The sequence below is a fragment of the Rhinopithecus roxellana genome, chromosome 8 (assembly GCF_007565055.1).
Source record: "Rhinopithecus roxellana isolate Shanxi Qingling chromosome 8, ASM756505v1, whole genome shotgun sequence".
NCBI classification, from domain to species: Eukaryota; Metazoa; Chordata; class Mammalia; order Primates; family Cercopithecidae; genus Rhinopithecus; species Rhinopithecus roxellana.
This window is the reverse complement of record NC_044556.1, coordinates 111585126-111606152: the sequence shown is the minus strand read 5'-3', so window position 1 is coordinate 111606152 and position 21027 is coordinate 111585126. Positions and strand designations below refer to the sequence as shown.

The window sequence follows — 21027 nt, the reverse complement described above, 5'->3', positions numbered from 1 at the left end:
TCACCTTGGGCAACTGTCATCAGGACATCCTGAGGCAGTGTCATGCACAAGCATCCCCAACCTTGGTAAAATAAACTTTCTAAATACTCTTATCCCCAAATGCTCAGGGAGACTGATTTGAATAATTATAAAACTCCGAGGCTGCACTCTAGCCTGGGCGACAGAGCAAGACTGTTTCAAAAAATAAAATAAAATAAAATAAAATAACTCCGATCTCCCGCACAGCCGACTCTGCGTGAATTACTCTTTCTCTATTGCTATTCCCCCCTCTTGAGACATCGTCTCTGTCTAGGTAGCGGGCAAGGTGAACCCACTGGGCAGTTACAGAATTGTCATTATATTGCTTGCAATTTTATATATATATAATGCACAAATAACTATAACCTTGTATACAAGGTTAAATGCAAACGTCCTCCTTGCATGGTCAGATTCCAGCGCAGGAAGGACGCACCCCCTACAAATTGCTAGGCCAAAATGGTCATTCTGGCCTCATCCAGCCTCACGTGAGATCGCAATCTCCTGTCACTCAGGGCCTGAGGGGGCGGGGCCTGAAGCCCCATACAATCAGCGGCGCTGGGGTGGGGACCGTTTAGTCACGCGCGCCGCCGGAAAGGAGAGGGCGGCTTCCGGGATCCGGCTGGCGGGCACTTTGTCTCGCCTTCGCCACCGTAGGCTCTTTCTGGTAGTCTCCGCTGCTACTTCGTGGCTCTGGGAGGCCCAGGTGGCTCTGCAGCGACCTCTGCCACCCTGTGACCTGCGGGTATTGGGACATCCCTAGCTGACGCCAGGACACCCGGGAAGCCGAGGAATGGTGAGTGGACTGCGCCTGGCTTCCCGAAGTGGGGAAGAGGGCTGGTTGAAACCTGCTGGAACCAGCCATCGGCTGCGGAACCTGCGGACCGAGTCGCCGGGCGCAGCCGGGCCTCAGTTCCCTTCTGCGCAGGGCCGGGCGGCGCGGGCAGCGGGACCCCTGCGTCCTGTCTGTACCTGTGGGCGCCACTTCCGCCGGCCGGAGCCCTCTCGGGAACCCCGCGCCTCCCCCACCCATTTAGTGCGGTGACCACGGGAGGGTGATCCGGGAGAGCCTCGACTCGGTGTGCGGGGTTCCAGCGTGGGAGGAGCTGTGGTTCATGGAGCTTCCAGTCCCACCTTTTTCCCCCTAAAATTAACCTGAGGCTTTGTTAAAACGTTAAACGGTGTGTTTGAGCAGAGGGCGATTCATAAACCAGGTGCCGCAGTACGGGTACTGCCAATGGGCAGCTGATACTGAGAGGAAAAGGCAGAAATGATGTCTGCTCTCTAGATTGTCTCAGACTGGTGAAGAGAGAGTCATGGTTTGTGGTTTGGGGTCCACAGGAGGGGTGTAAATGAGAGGCTTTGATAAGGTGAATGAGGAGGCAAACCTTTTTTTTTTTTTTTTTTTTTTTTTTTTGTGACAGAGTCTCGCCCTGTCTCCAGGCTGGAGTGCAATGGTGCAGTCTCAGCTCACTGCAACCTCTGACTCCCGGGTTCAAGCGATTCTCCTGCCTCAGCCTCCCAAGTAGCTGAGCTGGGCTTATAGGTGAAGGGGTGGCCTGCCCTTCCACACCTGTGGGCGTTTCTCCTTAGGTGGAACGAGAGACTTGAGAAAAGAAATGAGACACAGTGACAAAGTATAGAGAAAGAAAAAGTGGGCCCAGGGGACCGGCGCTCAGCATACAGAGGACCCACGCCGCACCGCACTGGTCTCTGAGTTCCCTTAGTATTTATTGATAATTATCTTTACCATCTTAAAGATAAGGGAGTGGCAGGACAATAGGATCATTTTAGGGAGAAAATTAGCAGTAAGACATATGGATAAAGATCTCTGTGACATGGGTAAGTTCAAAGGAAAATGCTGTGCCATGATACGCATATGCAAACATCTCCATAAACTTCTTAGCAGTATTGTGTCAGCAAGTCCCGCCAGCAAGTCCCACCTTATGCAGTAAGGTGGTTTTCTCCTATCTCAGTAAACAGAGCATACAATCGAGTCTCATACCGAGATGTTCCATTGCCCAGGGACACACCGAGATGTTCCATTGCCCAGGGTCGCAGGATTTTTAACCAGCAAGCTGCCTTCAGGCACTTGTTTAACAAAGGCAACATCCTGCACAGCCCAAACTCCATTAAACCTTGAATCACCACAGCACATGTCTCTTGCATGGACAAGGTTGGGGGTAGAGTCACAGATTAACAGCATCTCAAATACAGAACAAAATGGAGTCTCTTATGTCTACTTCTTTCTATATAGACACAGTAACAGGCTGACCTCTCTTTCTTTTCCCCACAATAGGCACCCACCACCACGTCCAGCTAATTTCTGTATTTTTAGTAGAGACAGGGTTTTGCCATGTTGGCTAGGTTGGTTTCCAATTCCTGACCTTAATTGATCGCCACCTCGGCCTCCTAAAGCGCTGGGATTACAGGCGTGAGCCACCTTGGCCAAAATATTTTTCTGTTTCCAAACATTTTACATGAGAGGAAAGCGGAGAATAAATCATCTGACACTCTACTGTAAAACAAATCTTTGTGCCTCTCTTCATCTTTCCTAAGTGTACATATTACCAAAATGTCTTTAGGTTGAGGTCCCCCCGTGAAAACTTTACAGGGTGTTGTGTCCTCAGCCACCCTCCTATCTTTTCCTCGTCCTGGCATTTTAGAACTGTCTGGGGATGTCCCAGGATACCCACTGTGGCCATGTCTATCGGAGGGTCTAGTGAGTATCAGCCCCGGGGTCATCTCATCCCCAAGGACAGCCTGAGGTGGGGGGAAGAGTCTCTCAGGGGAGCAGCTGGATGCTCTTGGCCTTAGAGGAATCTCCTGGTATAGTTTCATCTAAAATGGTGACCCCTTAGGGTCATTAAAATTTGAGGACATTAAAATTAATGGGCAATACAATGTAATGTCATTAAAGTTAGGTCATTAAAATTGTTCCTCCGGCCGGAGTTTTTATTCCTCGGAGACACACTGACGGTTTGCCAATGGGATGCTGATATTGAGAGGAAAAGGCAGAAATGGTTTCTGTTCTCTAGATTGTCTCAGACTTGTGAAGAGAGAAAAACTGTCCCAAAGGACAAGGAAAACCCAGCCCAGAGAGGATGTGCAAGGACCTGAATATGAAAATGCACTGAAGGCGCACAGAAGGACAAAGAGCAGTGCCAGTGCCTCCTAGGTGGTCACTGAGTACTTTACTGAACAGGATGGGTGTCCCGAGGGATAGAATGGCCTGCCGTGACACTTAGAAAGGTCTGTGTTGGAGCCTGCACTGCCTCTCCCTGAGTTTGTTACCTTGAAAAGGCTTGTCCGCTTATTTGAGTTTCAATTTTTCATTGACTATAAGATACATTTTGTCAGTACAGCTTTATTTCCAAAGAGGCAAGGTAAAATGATGTGTTTTATTTGCTAAAAATTCGTATTTATTTCTTCCCCAGAGTGAGTGTGGTAAGTTTTAAAGATCTGTTCTTATTTTATTTGCTAAAAATTCATATTTATTTTTTCCCCAGGGTGAGTGTAGTAAGTTTTAAAGGTCTGTTCTTTTTAGGGGTAATTTCAAATGGAATTGTAGGACTTAGCTTTGTCAATGCTACTGGTGAAATAAAAGTGTGATAGATAAATTGATGATTTACAAAGATTCACCAAAATGACAGTTTCCCTCTTGTAGCATGTGTTTTGTTTTTCTAAGACCACCAGAGCGGGTACAAAAGAACCAGCGACTAGGCAAGGGTAGGAGCAAAACTGCAAGTTTATTTTGGTCACCTAGCTTCAAGGGAAGAAGGTGGGTAGGGAGAGGTCTGTTGGCCCCCGACAAAAGGGGCCCCCAGAGTCACCCGTACAGCTCTCGGACGGAGTTCCCACAGTCCTGACATCCCGACAGGAGTGGAGGACTGAGGAAGGCCGCGCGTGGCGTGCCTCCGGAGCGGCTTTTCTAGGAGTGGGAGGGCAATAGGCGGGGCACGGGCGTGTCAGGGGGCGTTCCACAGGTGCGACCAGGTAAATCTTGGTCTCTTCAGATTGACATCACCTGGCGCATGCCTAGTTGGTCTGCACCTTCCCGAGTCGCCGGCTGGATTTTCGCGCGCGCGGGAAAAGTTGGGGGGGGGGATGAAGAACCCGGAAGTGTGCCATCTTGCCTCCGTTCATCCAAACAGTCCAACCTTTTATTGATAATAGTGATAAGGGGCGCCGTGGTCTGTCTGGCTACTTCCTGCTGTTAAGGGGCGCTGTTAAGGTCGGGGCCCATGGTTGGCATTTGGACGTACGGATGAAGAATAAAATAAAGCACAGTATTAGTATAGGAACGAGGTATGGAAGCATTTGAGGGTTTGAATGTTAGTGTCTGCTAGGCCTGACTTGCTAACATAATAGCAGCACTCTAAGGAAGAGACAAGTGCCTCCTTTTTCAGCTGTAAACGAGCCTAGGGCTTGCCTGTTTTGGGCAGCTACTTAGGCTATTGAGGTAGTTCGGCACTGCAGGGAGGCCAGGCTTTCAGCTGATTCCAATAACTAGAGGGAGGAAAAACAGCCCGTTTTGACGGGAGTGGCGTAGTGGCATGGAAAGTTGCTGGAAAAGCTCTGCTACTTCTGCCTGGCTGTATAGAGTTAGACTGGGGACCAAGGACACGGGGACATAGAGGGATGAGTTAGTGGCTGTATGGTTAAGAGTTTTAGAGAGAGATCAGTTGCACAAGAAATAGCCTTCAATGGGGGCTGTTTTGGCCTCCATTGGGTGCCTGAGTATGATTACCTCAGGATGAATTTGGAGTTGAATAACGGAAAGGAAGGATTGGGCAGTTGCACGAGAAATAGCCTTCAATGGGGGCCGTTTTGGCCTCCATTGGGTGCCTGAGTATGATTACCTCAGGATGAATTTGGAGCTGAATAACGGAAAGGAAGGATTGGGCAGTAGCACGAGAAATAGCCTTAAGGAAGACAACTGGCAGAACTATGTACTACTGAGTGTGTTCGGCTGTCTTACGGCCAAGTTTCAGTGATGAGAAAAAAATTGCCATACAGTAGGCGGACTAGCAAAGGTCTGAGTGTATGAGTGAAACAGCAATATAAGTATAAAATGAGACTTCATTTTCAGTGTAGTCACGGAGTGTCCCTTGCCACTGGAGATGTGTCTGGGTCCTCCAATGTGAAAGCAAAAAGGAACTGGCAGTCTGTGTGTAGGGGTATGGTAAAGAAAGCATCCTTAAGGTCTAGCACAGTAAAATAAGTAGAATTGGTGGGGATATGGGACAGAAGGGTGTAAGGGTTGGGAACTACAGGGTGCGTGGGACGGGTGGCTTCATTGACTAGCCGAAGATCCTGTACAAACCTATACGTTCCAACTGCCTTTTTTTTTTTTTTTTGAGACGGAGTCTTGCTCTGTCGCCCAGGCTGGAGTGCAGTGGCCGGATCTCAGCTCACTGCAAGCTCCGCCTCCCGGGTTCACGCCATTCTCCTGCCTCAGCCTCCCGAGTAGCTGGGACCACAGGCGCCCGCCACCTCGCCCGGCTAATTTTTTGTATTTTTAGTAGAGACGGGGTTTCACCGTGTTAGCCAGGATGGTCTCGATCTCCTGACCTCGTGATCCGCCCGTCTCGGCCTCCCAAAGTGCTGGGATTACAGGCTTGAGCCACCGCGCCCGGCCGCCATCTGCCTTTTTAACTGGAAGTGTTGGAGTGTTACAGGGGGAATGTGTGCGGACAAGAATATGTTGGCTAAGTAGTCGCGTGATAATTGGCTTTAAACCTTGTAGATGTGTCGGAGAGAGAGAGAATTGGGGGCGGTTTGGGAAACGAGTGGGATCTTTGAGCTTGACGAGAACTGGTGGGTGGTGAGCAGCTATGACCGGGGTGGAAGTGTCCCACACTTGAGGGTGTACAGAAATAGGGAAGATGGGGGGTGGGGGTGACATAGGAGGAGCCTGTGCACTTGCACAAAGCATGAGCAACAGGTCATGAGGGGGTTGAAGGGGAGTGGATGAGTTGGTGGGAATGTATATGGAGGCCTTTAAGGTGCTCAGGATGTCTCGGCCTAGTAAGGGGGTAGGGCATGAGGGTATAATGAGGAACGAGTGCGCAAAGTAGTTGTTGGCCAGGCAGCAATTAAGGAGTGGAGTTTTTCGTGGGGTGGATGGCTTTCCGTCTACTCCTACTACAGAGATATCGGATGGAAGGCTAGGTCCAGAGAAGGACGGCAAAACAGAATAGGTAGCCCCGCTATCTATTAAAAAATCAATTGTCTTACCCGCTACCAGGAGAGTTACCCGCGGCTCGGCGAGGGTGATGGGGGTCCCCGAGTCTCGGCACCTTCAGTTGTCGTCGTCGTCCAGATGTAGGAGCTGGAAGGAGCTCCCAGGATCCTGGGAAAGGGGGTCACGTGGAGACGCAGCACCTGTTCTCAGGGTGGGGCAATCAGACTTCCAGTGTCCTCCCTGCTGGCAAGCAGGGCAGGGGGTTGCTGGTGGACGAGGCTTAGGACATTCATTGGCCCAATGTCCTGACGCCTTGCACTTATGGCAAGGCTGCGTTGGGGCTCGGGGACCTTGCGGACACCTGTTGGCATAGTGTCCTGCCTTGCCGCACTTATAGCAGGCTCCTTTTGTAGCCTTGGAGTCTGCGGAGTATGTGCTCTCTGGTCTGGGGTTACATCTGGGCTGTAAAGCCGCTGCTAGGAGCTGGGCCTTCTGTTTGAGGCGTGCCTGTCGCACTGCCTCAGCCGTCTCCTCTCTGGAGTTATAGACCTTAAAGGCTAATTTAACCAGGTCTTGTATTGGTGCCTGAGGACCATCCTCTACCTTCTGAAGTTTCTTACGAATGTCAGGAGCTGATTGAGAAATTAAATAAGACGCCAAAATGGTGGCCCCTGTAGGGGAGGCCGGATCTAACCGGGTATATTGGGTTAGAACCTCAGTCAGCCTATTTAAGAATGCGGCTGGATTTTCTTCTGGATTTTGAATAATTTAATTTGTTAAAATTTACAGTTTTGTTTGAGGCTGTTTGCATACCAGCCAACAAACACTGAACCATTATGTCTCGCCTACGGCGCCCAGGCTGGTTTGCTTGATAGTTCCAGTCCGGGTCTGCCCAGGGGACTGCTTGCCCCCCTAGTGGGATGGTGGCGTCAGTTAAATGTAGTTGGTTGGCGTGCTGCCTGGCGGCCGCTAGGATGCGCTCTTGCTCCTCAGGGTTTAGGGTGGAGGTTAGGATAACCTGGAGGTCATGCCAAGTTAAGTCATAGGCCTGACAAAGGTATCTAACTTCCTTTATGTAGACGGTGGGATTAGCTGAGAAATCCCCTAAACGCTTCTCAATTTTGGAAAGATCGGCCAATGAAAAAGGGACATGCACTCTGACTACCCCCTCCGCCCCAGCCACCTCTCGCAAAGGTGCTAACACTGTAGGAGGGTGTGGGGCAGGAGTGGAGGCATCAGCAGGGCACTTAGAGCGGGTGTGTGCAGAGACAGGAGACTCAAGACAGCCAGTTGGGGGCCCCGAAGGAAGCACGGGACTGAGTGGATTACTAGTAGGTAAGGAAAAGGAAGGAGGAGTCCAAGCGGAGGGAGGAGAAGTATAGGGCGGAAGTGAGGGAAACCCTAGATCCTCCAGCTGAACAGAAAGGAATGAGGACTCCTCTTTTTCGGGTTCCTGTGAGCCGGCGTCCTTGGCTAGCATAACTTGGGCCAAAGAGCATCGGCTACACAGGTCGGGATGAGAGCGTAAGGCCCAAAAGCCTTGTACGTAATTAATTTCAGACCACTTGCCTAGCCGCTGGCAGAAATTGCTGAGGTCGATCACGCCACAGTGGAAAGGAAAATTAACCGCTTCCTCCTAAGGTCTTGTTCAAGCTGTAAGGTTTTTAAATTGGCTAGGAGGCATCCTAAGGGGGTGCTCTTTGGAAATTTGGACTGGGGGTTTCCCATTTGTTTCCTCTTTACCGACACAATGGACCCAATGGACATGGGAATGGATCCCTGCCTGGCTTCAAAGCGTCCTTTGGAACCAGGAGAGACAGACGAGAGGCTCTTGAAGCCTAAGTGGAGATTACCTTCAGGCGGACATCTCCGTCCTGAACGGGTCTCCCGAGCCACTTGGTGGCTCCAAATGGACCCCGGACCTGCGCAGGATTTCTGGCCGAGGGAGGTAAAGAGGAGACAAGGGCACTTACCCCAGAGAGGCCGTGGGAGTGAGGGAAGCGGGTCTCAGGTCCTGGTCCGTCTGCTGCGTGGGAGCAGGAGGAGGTTCCTCAACCCTTAGAGGCCTGAGGAGGGGTCTCCTCCCGGGTTTCGGCACCAACTGTTTTGTTTTTCTAAGACCACCAGAGCGGGTACAAAAGAACCAGCGACTAGGCAAGGGTAGGAGCAAAACTGCAAGTTTATTTTGGTCACCTAGCTTCAAGGGAAGAAGGTGGGTAGGGAGAGGTCTGTTGGCCCCCTGACAAAAGGGGCCCCCAGAGTCACCCGTACAGCTCTCGGACGGAGTTCCCACAGTCCTGACATCCCGACAGGAGTGGAGGACTGAGGAAGGCCGCGCGTGGCGTGCCTCCGGAGCGGCTTTTCTAGGAGTGGGAGGGCAATAGGCGGGGCACGGGCGTGTCAGGGGGCGTTCCACAGGTGCGACCAGGTAAATCTTGGTCTCTTCAGATTGACATCACCTGGCGCATGCCTAGTTGGTCTGCACCTTCCCGGGTCGCCGGCTGGATTTTCGCGCGCGTGGGAAAAGTTGGGGGGATGAAGAACCCGGAAGTGCGCCATCTTGCCTCTGTTCATCCAAACAGCATGGTGAAGAATTTATGACAGTGGACACATCTGTATCCTCTTATGTGGATATCTGAGGGGTTTTTTTGTTGTTGTTTTTTGTTTTTTTGGAGACGCTGTCTTGCTCTATAGCCTGACTGGAGTGTAGTGTCACCATCTCTGCTAACTGCAACCTCCGCCTCCCAGGTTCAAATGATTCTCCTGTGTCAGCCTCCCGCGTAACTGGGATTATAGGCACCCACCACCACACCCAGCTAATTTTTGTATTTTTAGTAAACATGGGGTTTTAGGCCTGGCACGGTGGCTCATGCCTGTAATCCCAGCACTTTGGGAGGCCAAGGTGGGCGGATCACGAGGTCAGGAGTTCCAGACCAGCCTGGCCAACATGATGAAACCCTGTCTGTACTAAAAATACAAAAAAATTGGCTGAGCTTGGTGGCAGGCACCTGTCATCCCAGCTACTCGGGAGGCTGAGGCAAGAGAATTGCTTGAACCCAGGATGTGGAGGTTGCAGTGAGCCAAGATCTTGCCACTGCACCCCAGCCCAAGTGAAAATGCGAGACTCCATCTCAAAAAACAAACAAACAAAAAAGACAGATTTTTGCCATGTTGGCCAGGCTGGTCTCAACTTCCTGACCTCAGGTGATTGCCCGCCTCAGCCTCCCAAGGTGCTGGGATTACAGGCGTGAGCCACCACAGCTGGCCCACTCTGTTTTCTTTTTTTTTTTTTCTTTTTTTTTTTTTGAGACGGAGTCTCGCTCTGTCGCCCAGGCTGGAGTGCAGTGGCCGGATCTCGGCTCACTGCAAGCTCCGCCTCCCGGGTTCCCGCCATTCTCCTGCCTCAGCCTCCCAAGTAGCTGGGACTACAGGCACCCACCACCCCGCCCGGCTAGTTTTTGTATTTTTCAGTAGAGACGGGGTTTCACCGTGTAGGCCAGGATGGTCTCAATCTCCTGACCTCGTGATCCGCCCGTCTCGGCCTCCCACAGTGCTGGGATTACAGGCTTGAGCCACCGCGCCCGGCCTTGTTTTCTTTTTATTCCCTAAATTTTAATATGTTTGAGTTTGTCTGTTCCTTTATCACTTTTTTCTTCCACAAAAAAAATTCTGCCTAATCCTTCATAAAAAAAAAATCTTCCTGTCACTTCTGAAAGTGTTCTGGCTTTATCTTTCATATTTGAATATATAATAAGCTGATTATTGTTCATGGAATAGAGAAGAATGCAATGCATTTTCCCACGTAGATGCCAGCCTAGTTTGCCTCATATTTTAAAGTGCATGTGATTTCTTTTTCTATTCTACAGTGCCTACTCTATCATTCCTCAACTTTCCATATAAATGCTGGGTCATTAAGACTTTTTTCCCCTTGGTCTGCTTGTGCTTGCTCATCTCTCTGCTAATACTGTGCTGTCCTGAATATTTTCATTTGAAAATCTTGGAAGTATGTTAGGCAAGCCATCACTCTTTTTTTAGATGACTAAAAATCATTAGACATTTGTCATTTTTACTAGGTATGAAAAAGTAGTTTTTCTTGCCTAAAAAAGCCTAATTTGGGAATTTATGTGATTTCATAGGAATAGCATCTGGAAGTGGTGACATTAATGTCATTTTAAAAAATATTTGCCATATTTCCTCTTATTCCTTTCTGCCTTGACATTGTGCAATAGAAATTTTAAAAACTGTTGTATTAGTATTGTTAAATATTAATTATTGGTTTTATTTACTAAATTAAATTTAATAAGCCTATTCTCTCTTGGTGTAATCACAAGGAATGGGCTCTAACAAGTGACAGCACATATAAAACATTGTCTTCCAGGGAAACTCATTGAACGCTTCCTGTTCAGACTGTGTTTTGGTGTCTGGTTCCCTAAGCACCACTGCAGTGACACAAAATAATAGACCTTCAGCAGAAAAAGTTTTGGCAAATATATTGCATAAGCCATTTAGATGCAGTGAGTGATTCTTATTACTTAGGTTGGTGGAATCCCTTTCAAAATATAAGTTACTAATACAAACAAAGATTGAACTTTGTGAGCAGGCATTTTTAAGAATAAGAGTCTCAGGACTGATAATATTAACTCACTTATGCACATCAGGTAAGACTTTATTATGGCAGATACTAGAAATGTACAAAGTGAAGTTAAAAGGTAACTCCTAGCAGTACATGTTACTCCCTGGATTCTCTAATGAGATGAGTGTTTCTACTTTGCTGTTGCCTTTTTGAATAGTTCAATTCTAGCATTAGTACTGCTGTGTGGGAGGGAGTATGTGTGAACAGAATAAGAGTTGTGACAATCAAGTCACAGAAAAAATGCTTGGAAATTTTAGAATCATGTAAACAGCTTATGGATTGAGTACAGATTCCCAGTGCTGTCAGTCTCACCCATCCTTCTATCCACATGTGTGGAATGTTCTAGGACTCCGTGGCTTTTGAGGATGTGGCTGTGAAGTTTACCCAGGAGGAATGGGCTTTGCTAGATTCTTCTCAGAAGAATCTCTACAGAGAAGTGATGCAGGAAACCTGCAGGAACCTGGCTTCTGTAGGTGAGAATGACAACACGTTTCACTTAATTACAGAAGTATTTCCCATCATCAGTGCTATTTGTGATTTAGAATGTGGCAAGGGAATGATTTGGTGAAGAAATCAGGCATGGGCACTGTGTACAATGAACATTAAATCTAGTAATGTTTCTATAGTTTGTATTAATTCACTATAATTTTGTGGGTCTGCATTTTAGGAAACAAATGGAAAGACCAGAATATTGAGGATCACTTCGAAAAACCTGGGAAAGATATAAGGTAATTTGCACTGAGAAGAGGAAATGAAGTCCTCTGAAGGAATCTTAGCATGTCATGAACTTAAAAACAAGCAACCAAAAGAAATAAGAGTCACTTGAAATTCATTTCTTTTTAGAAAAATTTCACCCAAAATGTAATGTACTTCAGTGTAGCAGTCAGTGTTTGGAAAACCGTTTACTTGAAAATAGTACTACAAAATTGTGTACATGAATGTTACTAATTTGGTTATAGCCATGCAGGTGGTAGCTGTGTTTTCAGTAGTAACCCATTTACTTTCAAATAATTCAGTCATGGCAAAAAAAAAAAAAAAAAAAAAAAAAAAAAAAAAATGCATTTTCCCTGGTATTGGTAGCAGTGTAAGTCCAAGACCAAGTAAAAAGCTATTAATAAACCAACCAATAATAATGTGCTTGTCATTTTTTTACAGAAATCATATGGTACAGAGACTGTGTGAAAGCAAAGAAGGTAGTCAGTATGGAGAGTTGTCAGCCAAATTCCAAATCTTGATCTGAATGAGAACATTTCTACTGGATTAAAACAATGTGAATGCAGTATTTGTGGAAAAGTCTTTGTACGTCTTTCCCTCCTTAACAGGCACATTCTAGCTCACTCAGGATACAAACCATATGGAGAGAAGCAATATAAATGTGAACAGTGTGGCAAATTCTTTGTTTCTGTTCCAGGTGTTAGAAGACACATGATAATGCACAGTGGAAATCCAGCTTATAAATGTACAGTATGTGGGAAAGCTTTTTATTTTCTCAATTCAGTTGAAAGACATCAGAGAACTCACACAGGAGAAAAACCCTATAAATGTAAACAATGTGGTAAAGCGTTCACTGTTTCCGGTTCTTGTCTAATACATGAACGAACTCACACTGGAGAGAAACCCTACCAGTGTAAGGAATGTGGAAAAACATTCAGATTCTCTTGTTCTTTTAAGACACATGAAAGGACTCACACTGGAGAAAGACCCTATAAATGTACCAAATGTGATAAAGCCTTCAGCTGTTCTACTTCCCTTCGTTACCATGGAAGCATTCATACTGGAGAGAGACCCTATGAATGTAAACAGTGTGGCAAAGCCTTTAGTCGTTTGAGTTCCCTTTGTAACCATAGAAGTACTCATACTGGAGAGAAACCCTATGAATGTAAACAATGTGACCAAGCCTTCAGTCGCCTCAGTTCCCTTCACCTCCACGAAAGAATTCATACTGGAGAAAAACCCTATGAATGTAAGAGATGCAGTAAAGCCTATACTCGTTCCAGTCACCTTACTCGCCACGAAAGAAGTCATGATATAGAGGCTGGGTGTAGTGACTCAGCCCATAATCCCAGCACTTTGGGAGGCCAAGGTGTGTATATTGTTTGAGCCCAGGAGTTCATAACCAGCCTGGATTAAAACAGTGTGAATCAACCTGGGCAACATGGTGAAACCCTGTCTCTACAACAAATAAAATAATGCCGGGCGCAGTGGCTCATGCCAGCTACTCGGGAGGCTGAGGCAGGAGAGTGTTCGTGAACCCGGGAGGCAGAGCTTACAGTGGCCGAGATCACACCACTGCACTCCAGCCTGGGCGACAGAGCGAGACTCCATCTCAAAAAAAAAGAAAATCATTTCTGGGCATGGTGGCACATTTCAGTTGTCTTAGTTCTTTTTCGAGGACATAAAAAGCCACGGGGGGTGGGGGGGAAGCCCTGTGCATGCGGATCACGAGGTCAGGAGATCGAGACCATCCTGGCCAACATGGTGAAACCTCGTCTCTACTAAAAATACAAAAATTAGCTGGGTGTGGTAGCATATGCTTGTAATCCCAGCTACTCAGGAGGCTGAGGCAGGAGAATCACTTGAACCCAGGAGGCGGAGGTTGCAGTGAGCCGAGATTGTGCCACTGCACTCCAACCTGGCAACAGAGTGAGACTCCGTCTAAAAAAAAAAAAAAAAGCCCCATGCATGTAAGAAATGTGGTAAAATATTTACTCTTTCCCATTCCCTCATAAACATAAAAGAGCTCACACTGCAGAGAAACCTTAAGAATGTAGGAAATGTGGTCAAGCCTTCAGATTTTCCTGTTTTTGAAAATTTGGGAGAACTCAGAGTGGGGAAAAGCCTTTTGAATTTAAATTTGTGATAAGGCCTTCAGTTGTGTTAGTTCCATTTGAAGACATCAACTTATTCCTGAGAAAAACCCTATGAATGTCCAGAATGTGGGAATGTTTCATTTCTCTCATACCCACTTAACGACATATGAAAATGCACACTGTAGCTGGACCTTGTAAATACAAGAATGTACACAGGATTAAAACTGATAGTTTAGGCCGGGCGCGGTGGCTCAAGCCTGTAATCCCAGCACTTTGGGAGGCCGAGGCGGGTGGATCACGAGGTCAGGAGATCCGAGACCATCCTGGCTAACACGGTGAAACCCCGTCTCTACTAAAAATACAAAAAATTAGCCGAGCGAGGTGGCGGGTGCCTGTAGTCCCAGCTACTCGGAGGCTGAGGCGGGAGAATGGCGGGAACCCGGGAGGCGGAGCTTGCAGTGAGCCGAGATCGCGCCACTGCACTCCAGCCTGGGCGACACAGCGAGACTCTGTCTCAAAAAAATAGTTTTTTTTTTTTTTGTTTGGAAACGGCAAGAATATTTTCAGTTTTAACATTTACTTGAAAAGTCATGTGAAAACTCCCACAGGAAAGGAGTTCTGTAAGTAAAGCTTTTCCAATTTGGAAACCTGATGCAAATTAATTATCGTGCAGTGCTTGAAAAAAATGTATGAAATGTTACCCAAGTTACAAGTATATTGTTTTTATCAGTGGCTCATTCTTAAAGAGTCTTGAGTATGCATTTCACCTTGTTTTGCAGGGAAACCTTGAGGTGAGAGTTCTGTCAATGCTCGTTGAGCTGTAGTACTTGAATTTCATAGGTAATGATATTTACTTAAGTTTGTTGGTAGAATTTCTGTCTATTCGTTTGATAATGTGCTGGATTCATGGTTGAATTTTGATGTTTTCATAATATGTAGGTAAGTTTAATTTTTTTATTTTATTATTATTATTTTTGAGTTGGAGTCTCACTCTGTTGCCCAGACTGGAGTGCCATGGTGCGATTTTGGCTCACTGCAACTTCTGCCTCCTGGGTTTAAACGATTCTCCTGCCTCAGCCTCCCAAGTAGCTGGGACTACAGGCGTCTGCCACTATGTCCAGCTAATTCTTTGTATTTTTAGTAGAGACAGGGTTTCACCATGTTAGCTAGGCTCGTCTTGAACTCGTGACCTCATGATTTGCCCACCTCGGCCTCCCAAAGTGCTGGGATTACAGGCGTGAGCCACGGTGCCTGGCCAGGTAAGTTTAATTTGTATGTGTTGTCCTGTGATTAATGGACCAATGAATACTGATTGTTAATTGTTGGGATTTTCTTACTAGCCTCATTTGGCAAATTTTGATTATCCCTTGTCCATTATACACATTCCACCTTTTTTTATTGAAGGAAAAACTACTCCTGATGTAGAGATGTTTACTTTTTGCTAATAATGAGTTGGTATTAATTCGTAAGTACATAAAGTTTACCATAGAGTATCATCTCGTGAGTTCTTTGCATCTGTTGCCCTTTATTCTTTATTATCTCTGTCTGTTATTTGGATCGTTCACTTTGAATGAAGGAGAGAGAACTGTGATAGGACAATATGTTGTAACTAATCTGAGGGAGGAAGCACTGAGTCTCTCAGTCACATATGGTAGCGTTGGGCTTTTCATCGATGCCTTTGGTATTGTAGTAGAGAGTATTATGCCATTATGGTATTATAGTTTATATATTATATTTTACAGTCTTACAGTCTTACCAGTGTCACATGATTCAGTTCCCTACCAGCCAACAGACAAACCAATCACATACTCTTGTAGGAACAAAGGATCATCCTCAGCCGGGCATGGTGGCTCACGCCTGTAATCCTAGCACTTAGGGAGGCCGAGGCGGGCGGATCACGAAGTCAGGAGATCGAGACCATCCTGGCTAACACGGTGAAACCCCATCTCTACTAAAAATACAAAAAATTAGCTGGGCGAGATGGCAGGTAGCCTGTAGTCCCAGCTACTCGGGAGGCTGAGGCAGGAGAATAGCATGAACCCGGGAGGCGGAGCTTGCAGTGAGCCGAGATCGCACCACTGCACTCTAGCCTAGGTGACAGAGCGAGACTCTGTCTCAAAAAAAAAAGGAATATCGTCACTTTTTTAATGCTATACTGCTCTCTGCTCCCAAGTTCATCCCTTTTTGGGCCTGCGGGAGCTTACACCATCCTCCTATATGTAATTAATAACTGATGTTTAGCTTATCTGTTTAGTAATAGATGTCATGTGTTTAACGGTGCCAGTAAACGTAGGGTGCTCATTCCTTCCTCACCAGTGGGGTGCATGAGATGCTATTGAAACAATCGGCAACACAAATGGAATGGACCAGCCCTCATGCAGGACACCTGCTCAACTTGACCTACCTGCTGTCGACTGACGGTTCCGTAACACATCAGCAGTCACCTGGGTCAGAACCGTGAGCTGACGATGGGCTTTCCCTTTGGTCTGCACAGTGTTTTGTGGTCTTCAGGTGTTGTCATCTTCTCCCACACTAAAATGCTCTCATCTCCTAGATGTGAATGTTCAGTTGCACCCCAGCATGACGTTTGGCCTGTGCTTAGCAGGCAGTTTTGAGGCCATGGCTTATTAATGCACAAAAGGACAGCACATAAACCAGCCAACACTTAAGTCCTAATTAGCAAGAATCAGGCTGTATCTCTGTAGTCACTGCATCTACTCTGGTCACCATCACTGTATGCGTAGGGCAGCCATGTGAACATTGTTAATTATTGTACACTCCTGAGACAATAGTTATTATGTAGGCAGAAGTAGTGGCCTTGTTTGTTTCTTATGCTGCTGCTCCCCTTGCTGCTGTCCCATACACCCTCCTGATGAGGTGTACATCTATGGTGCCTCATGGTTCAGGCACTGCTGAGCAAAGAAAATGGGAAGAAATAGTTTGACCTTAGCCCCTGCCAAAGCATATGAAGAAGCGTCTCAGCTGCTTTCACTGAAAAATTCCTGGCCCGTGTGTGGGCTTTTCTTATCACTGCTGCTTATCAGCATGTCAGAAGTCTCATCTTCGGACTGCAAGTCTTGATGGCCTTAGACAAAATGGCTTTACTGCATGTGGAGCTAACCCCAGGAAGCTGGAGTGGCACTCTCTGGAGGATTAGGTGGTCTCCTCCAATGTGGGTTGATGGGCTCCTGAACTCTTTCCTGTAACCATGCAGAGAGTCTACACTGCCAGTGATCATGTGCCACAACTCTATAGATGTAGAAACTCAAAATATTCAAAATATTCTGAAACAGTTTCCATTGAAAGGGAAGAGAAAAGCAGTCAAGTGCCACGCTCCGGTCAAGAGAACTAGTACATGGCTCACAAGAACACTCTGTCGCTACTGTCTGTGCCTCTGTCACAACAAATGTCCTGATCCTTCAGTTTTAAGGGTGAAGGGCCATTTTCCTCCCTTTCTTACCGGTAGTTCTCAAGATAACTGGATGATACGCTGGGAATGCAATATCCTGATAATCAGGTGACATTGGTCAGAACAGCCCAGGCTCTGTTATAGTCCCTGCTCAAAACAGAATGTCCTTTAACGTTTGTGTCCAGCAAACCACATCCTGGGAGAAAACCCAAGGCGAGCTGCTTTCTGGGGTCCTTCAGTTTTAGTACGAGTGAAGCATTTACAGTCAAGACTCCATCCATCTGCTCTGGGTAGCTTTCCTGATCTTGTGGTAGCGGTTCATATTGAATCCTAGACTTCTGTTGTCTTTTGTTTGCTATTTGTAAGTAATAAATTCACTTCATGGGATTTACGTATGAATGTGTTTGGTCTCATTGTACTCAGAAAAGCTGGTAGCCATTGCACAGTGAACCCGTTTCGTAATTGGTGAAAACACCTGTGGCCCCCTTGTGCCACAGCAAGGAGGTTAATTCAGCCAGACAAAAACTTAATGTTCTTAAAACCCTGTAGCACAATTATTACCATGCGGGAGGCCTTTAACAATGGTGATGCTGATCTGAAGAACTCTGAAGGAAGAAATTTACACAAATGGGTTGGGTACATGGGCGTCCCTCCTAACTTAAAGCAACCCTTACTCCCCTCCGCCTAAAAAGAGTGGAGAGGCCGGGCGTGGTGGCTCAGGCCTGTAATCCCAGCACTTTGGGAGGCCGAGGTGGGCAGATCACTAGGTCAGGGGTTCAAGACCAGCCTGGCCAACATTGGGAAACCACATCTCTACTAAAAATACAAAAATTAGCCGGGTGTGCTGGCGGGCACCTGTAATCCCAGCTACTTGAGAGGCTGAGGCAGGAGAATCATTTGAACCTAGGAGGCAGAGGTTGCAGTGAGTCGAGACCATGCCACTGCACTCCAGCCTGGGTGACAGGGTAAGACTCTGTCTCAGGAAAAAAAAAAAAAATGGATAAGAACTGAAACAGGTTTAAAACTTCACCTAATTGGAAATGCAAAGTTTACAAAAATAATATTTAAAATAAAAGGTTAAATGAGTGCTCACTGAATTTTATGCCTCCACAAAGTAGGTTGTGAATTAACTTCCACATTTGAAAGCCACCAAAGTTGGGAAGCCTCCGTATCTGAAATTCACATGTGGCTCAAAAAAGAATCATCCCTGGGGATACCCCAAAGTTTAAATATGGTATCCCCTGTGATATTATGAGGAATGACTGTACATAAAGCAGGTTGTCTTCCTTTAACTCTGAAAATCATATTATCTTGCCTAAATTCTCCATAACGCATCGCTCTGCAGTATCCTATAGTGTACATAGGTTTCCTGACCAATGAGCACTAAAATTAAGTGTATGCAAATCACCTATGTTCTTATCAAAATGGAAATCCCCCGAATCCCACCAGTTAGAATAACATGAGAGAATATCAGATTTTTGGAATATGTAAGTTCTCTGTAAGATTATTAGGTATTGATTCCATTTTATTAATAGATATAAATATATTTAGATTACCTATTTCTCCTGTGTTTTAGTATTAATAGATTGTATCTTTTACTTCATCCAGTTGGTCCAAGTTACCAAGTTGGTGGGTTATGGAGATTGTAATATTCTTTATTATTTTATCATCCATGGGCTCTCTAATATAAAGGCCTCTTTTAATTCTTATATTATTAAGCTGGTGCAAAAGTAATTGTGGTTTTGGACCATGAATTTTAAATTTTTATAACTAGGCTGCAACACATCTTTATTAATGAAAATAGAACCCATTACAATGGGCTGGGTGCAGGGGCTCACGCCTGTAATCCCAGCACTTTGGGAGGTTGAAGTGGGCGGATCAGGAGGTCAGGAGTTTGAGACCAGCCTGACCAACATGGTGAAATCCGTCTCTACTAAAAATACAAAAATTAGCCAGACATAGTGGCGTGTGCCTACAATCCCAGCTACTTAAGAGGCTGAGGCAGGAGAATCACTTGAACCCAGAAGGCAGAGGTTGCAGTGAGCTGAGATTGCACCTTTGCACTCTGGCCTGGGTGACAGAGCGAGACTCTGTCTCAAAAAAAAAAAAAAAAGAAACCATTTACAATCAAACATTTTTGCCAATGAGAAATAAACTTGTTTATTCCATGCTTTCAGGGTTCGATGAACTCTTGGAAAGCATTTTCTGCATCCTGCTGGTGGTGGAAGTGTTTTCCCTGCAAAAAGTTGTCAAGATGCTTAAATGGTAGTTGGTTGGCGAGAGGTCAGATGAATATGGCAGATGAGGCAAAACTTCACAGCCCAGTTTATTCAACTTTTGAAGCCCTGATTGTGTGACATGTGGTCAGGCGTTGTGAAGAACTGCGCCCTTCCTGTTGACCAGTGCTGGCTCCAGGTGCTGCAGTTTTCTGTGCATCTCATTGATTAGCTTTGCATACTTCTCAGATGTAATGATTTCACCAGGATTCAAAAGCTGTAGTGGATCAGAAGACCGGCAGCTGATCAGCAGTGACTATGACCTTTTTTGGTGCAAGTTTGACTTTGGGAAGTGGTTTGAAGCTTCTTTTTTTTTTTTTTGAGACGGAGTCTCGCTCTGTCGCCCAGGCTGGAGTGCAGTGGCCGGATCTCAGCTCACTGCAAGCTCCGCCTCCCGGGTTCACGCCATTCTCCTGCCTCAGCCTCCCGAGTAGCTGGGACTACAGGCGCCCGCCAGGTCGCCCGGCTAGTTTTTTTGTATTTTTTAGTAGAGACAAGGTTTCACCGTATTAGCCAGGATGGTCTCGATCTCCTGACCTCGTGATCCGCCCGTCTCGGCCTCCCAAAGTGCTGGGATTACAGGCGTGAGCCACCACGCCCGTCGGTTTGAAGCTTCTTAGTCCAACCACTGAGCTGACTGTTGTATGAAATCCACTTTTCGTGGCATGTCACAATCTGATCAAGAAATGGCTCGTTGTTTCATAGAATAAGAGAAGATGACACTTCAAAAGGATGATTTTTAAAATATTTGGTCAGCTCATGAGGCACCCACTTATCAAGCTTTTTCAACTTTCCTATTGGCTTCAAATGCCAGATGACCATAGAATGGTCAACATTCAGTTCTTCACCAGCTTCTCATGTGGCTGTAAGAGGATCGAATTCAGTGGTTGCTCTCAATTGGTCATTATCAACTTCCGGTGGCTGCCCACTACGCTCCTCATCTTCAAGGCTCTCGCCTCCTTTACAAAACTTCTTGAACCTTGGCGCTGCACATTAATTACCAGTTCCTGGGCCAAATGCGTTGATGTTGTGAGTTGTCTCCCCTGCTTTAGGACCTAGTTTGAACTCGAATAAGAAAGTCGCTTGAAGGCCGGGCGCGGTGGCTCAAGCCTGTAATCCCAGCACTTTGGGAGGCCGAGACGGGTGGATCACGAGGTCAGGAGATCGAGACCATCCTGGCTAATACGGTGAAACCCCGTCTCTACTAAAAAATACAAAAAACCAGCCGGGCGACGAGGCGGGCGCCTGTAGTCCCAGCTACTGGGGAGGCTGAGACAGGAGAATGGCGTGAACCCGGGAGGCGGAGCTTGCAGTGAGCTGAGAGCCGGCCACTGCACTCCAGCCTGGGTGGCAGAGCAAGACTCTGTCTCAAAAAAAAAAAAAAAAAAAAAAAAAAAAAAAAAAAGAAAGTCGCTTGAATTTGCTTTTTGTCTGACATCATTTCCATAGTCTAAAATAAATAAGTAATAAGTCATTAGCAAAAAAAAAAAAAAGGTCAAGAAATGCCCATTAAAATGATGTATAACATAACCACAGTTATTTCAGAGGGTATTCCAATATCAAACAGCAAATTCCAAGAATGCAAAAACTGCCATTACTTTTGTACTCACCTTATAGTAATTTGTGTGATTTCTTTTTTTCTCTGTTAGCCTGGCTGATAGTTACCAATTTTGTTGATCTTTATGAAGAAACAGCTA

General features: G+C 46.3%; 2 protein-coding genes across 3 annotated transcripts in view; both read left to right on the top strand.

Moving 5' to 3' along the window:
- Window positions 1-623: 623 nt before the first annotated feature.
- Window positions 624-13292, top strand: ZNF669 (zinc finger protein 669). The gene is given in 5 exon segments (XM_030935447.1): window positions 624-811; window positions 11182-11308; window positions 11503-11563; window positions 11991-12043; window positions 12046-13292. Coding segments are annotated over 5 exon segments (1134 nt in total). The 5' UTR covers window positions 624-808; the 3' UTR covers window positions 12936-13292.
- The window catches only part of ZNF670 (zinc finger protein 670), a 74447-nt gene continuing 66224 nt past the window's right edge, over window positions 12805-21027 (top strand). For both annotated transcript variants that reach the window (XM_030935442.1, XM_030935441.1), the window contains exon 1: window positions 12805-12918. The gene's annotated coding sequence lies outside the window, so the exon portion shown is untranslated. The remainder of the gene's footprint in view (window positions 12919-21027) is intronic.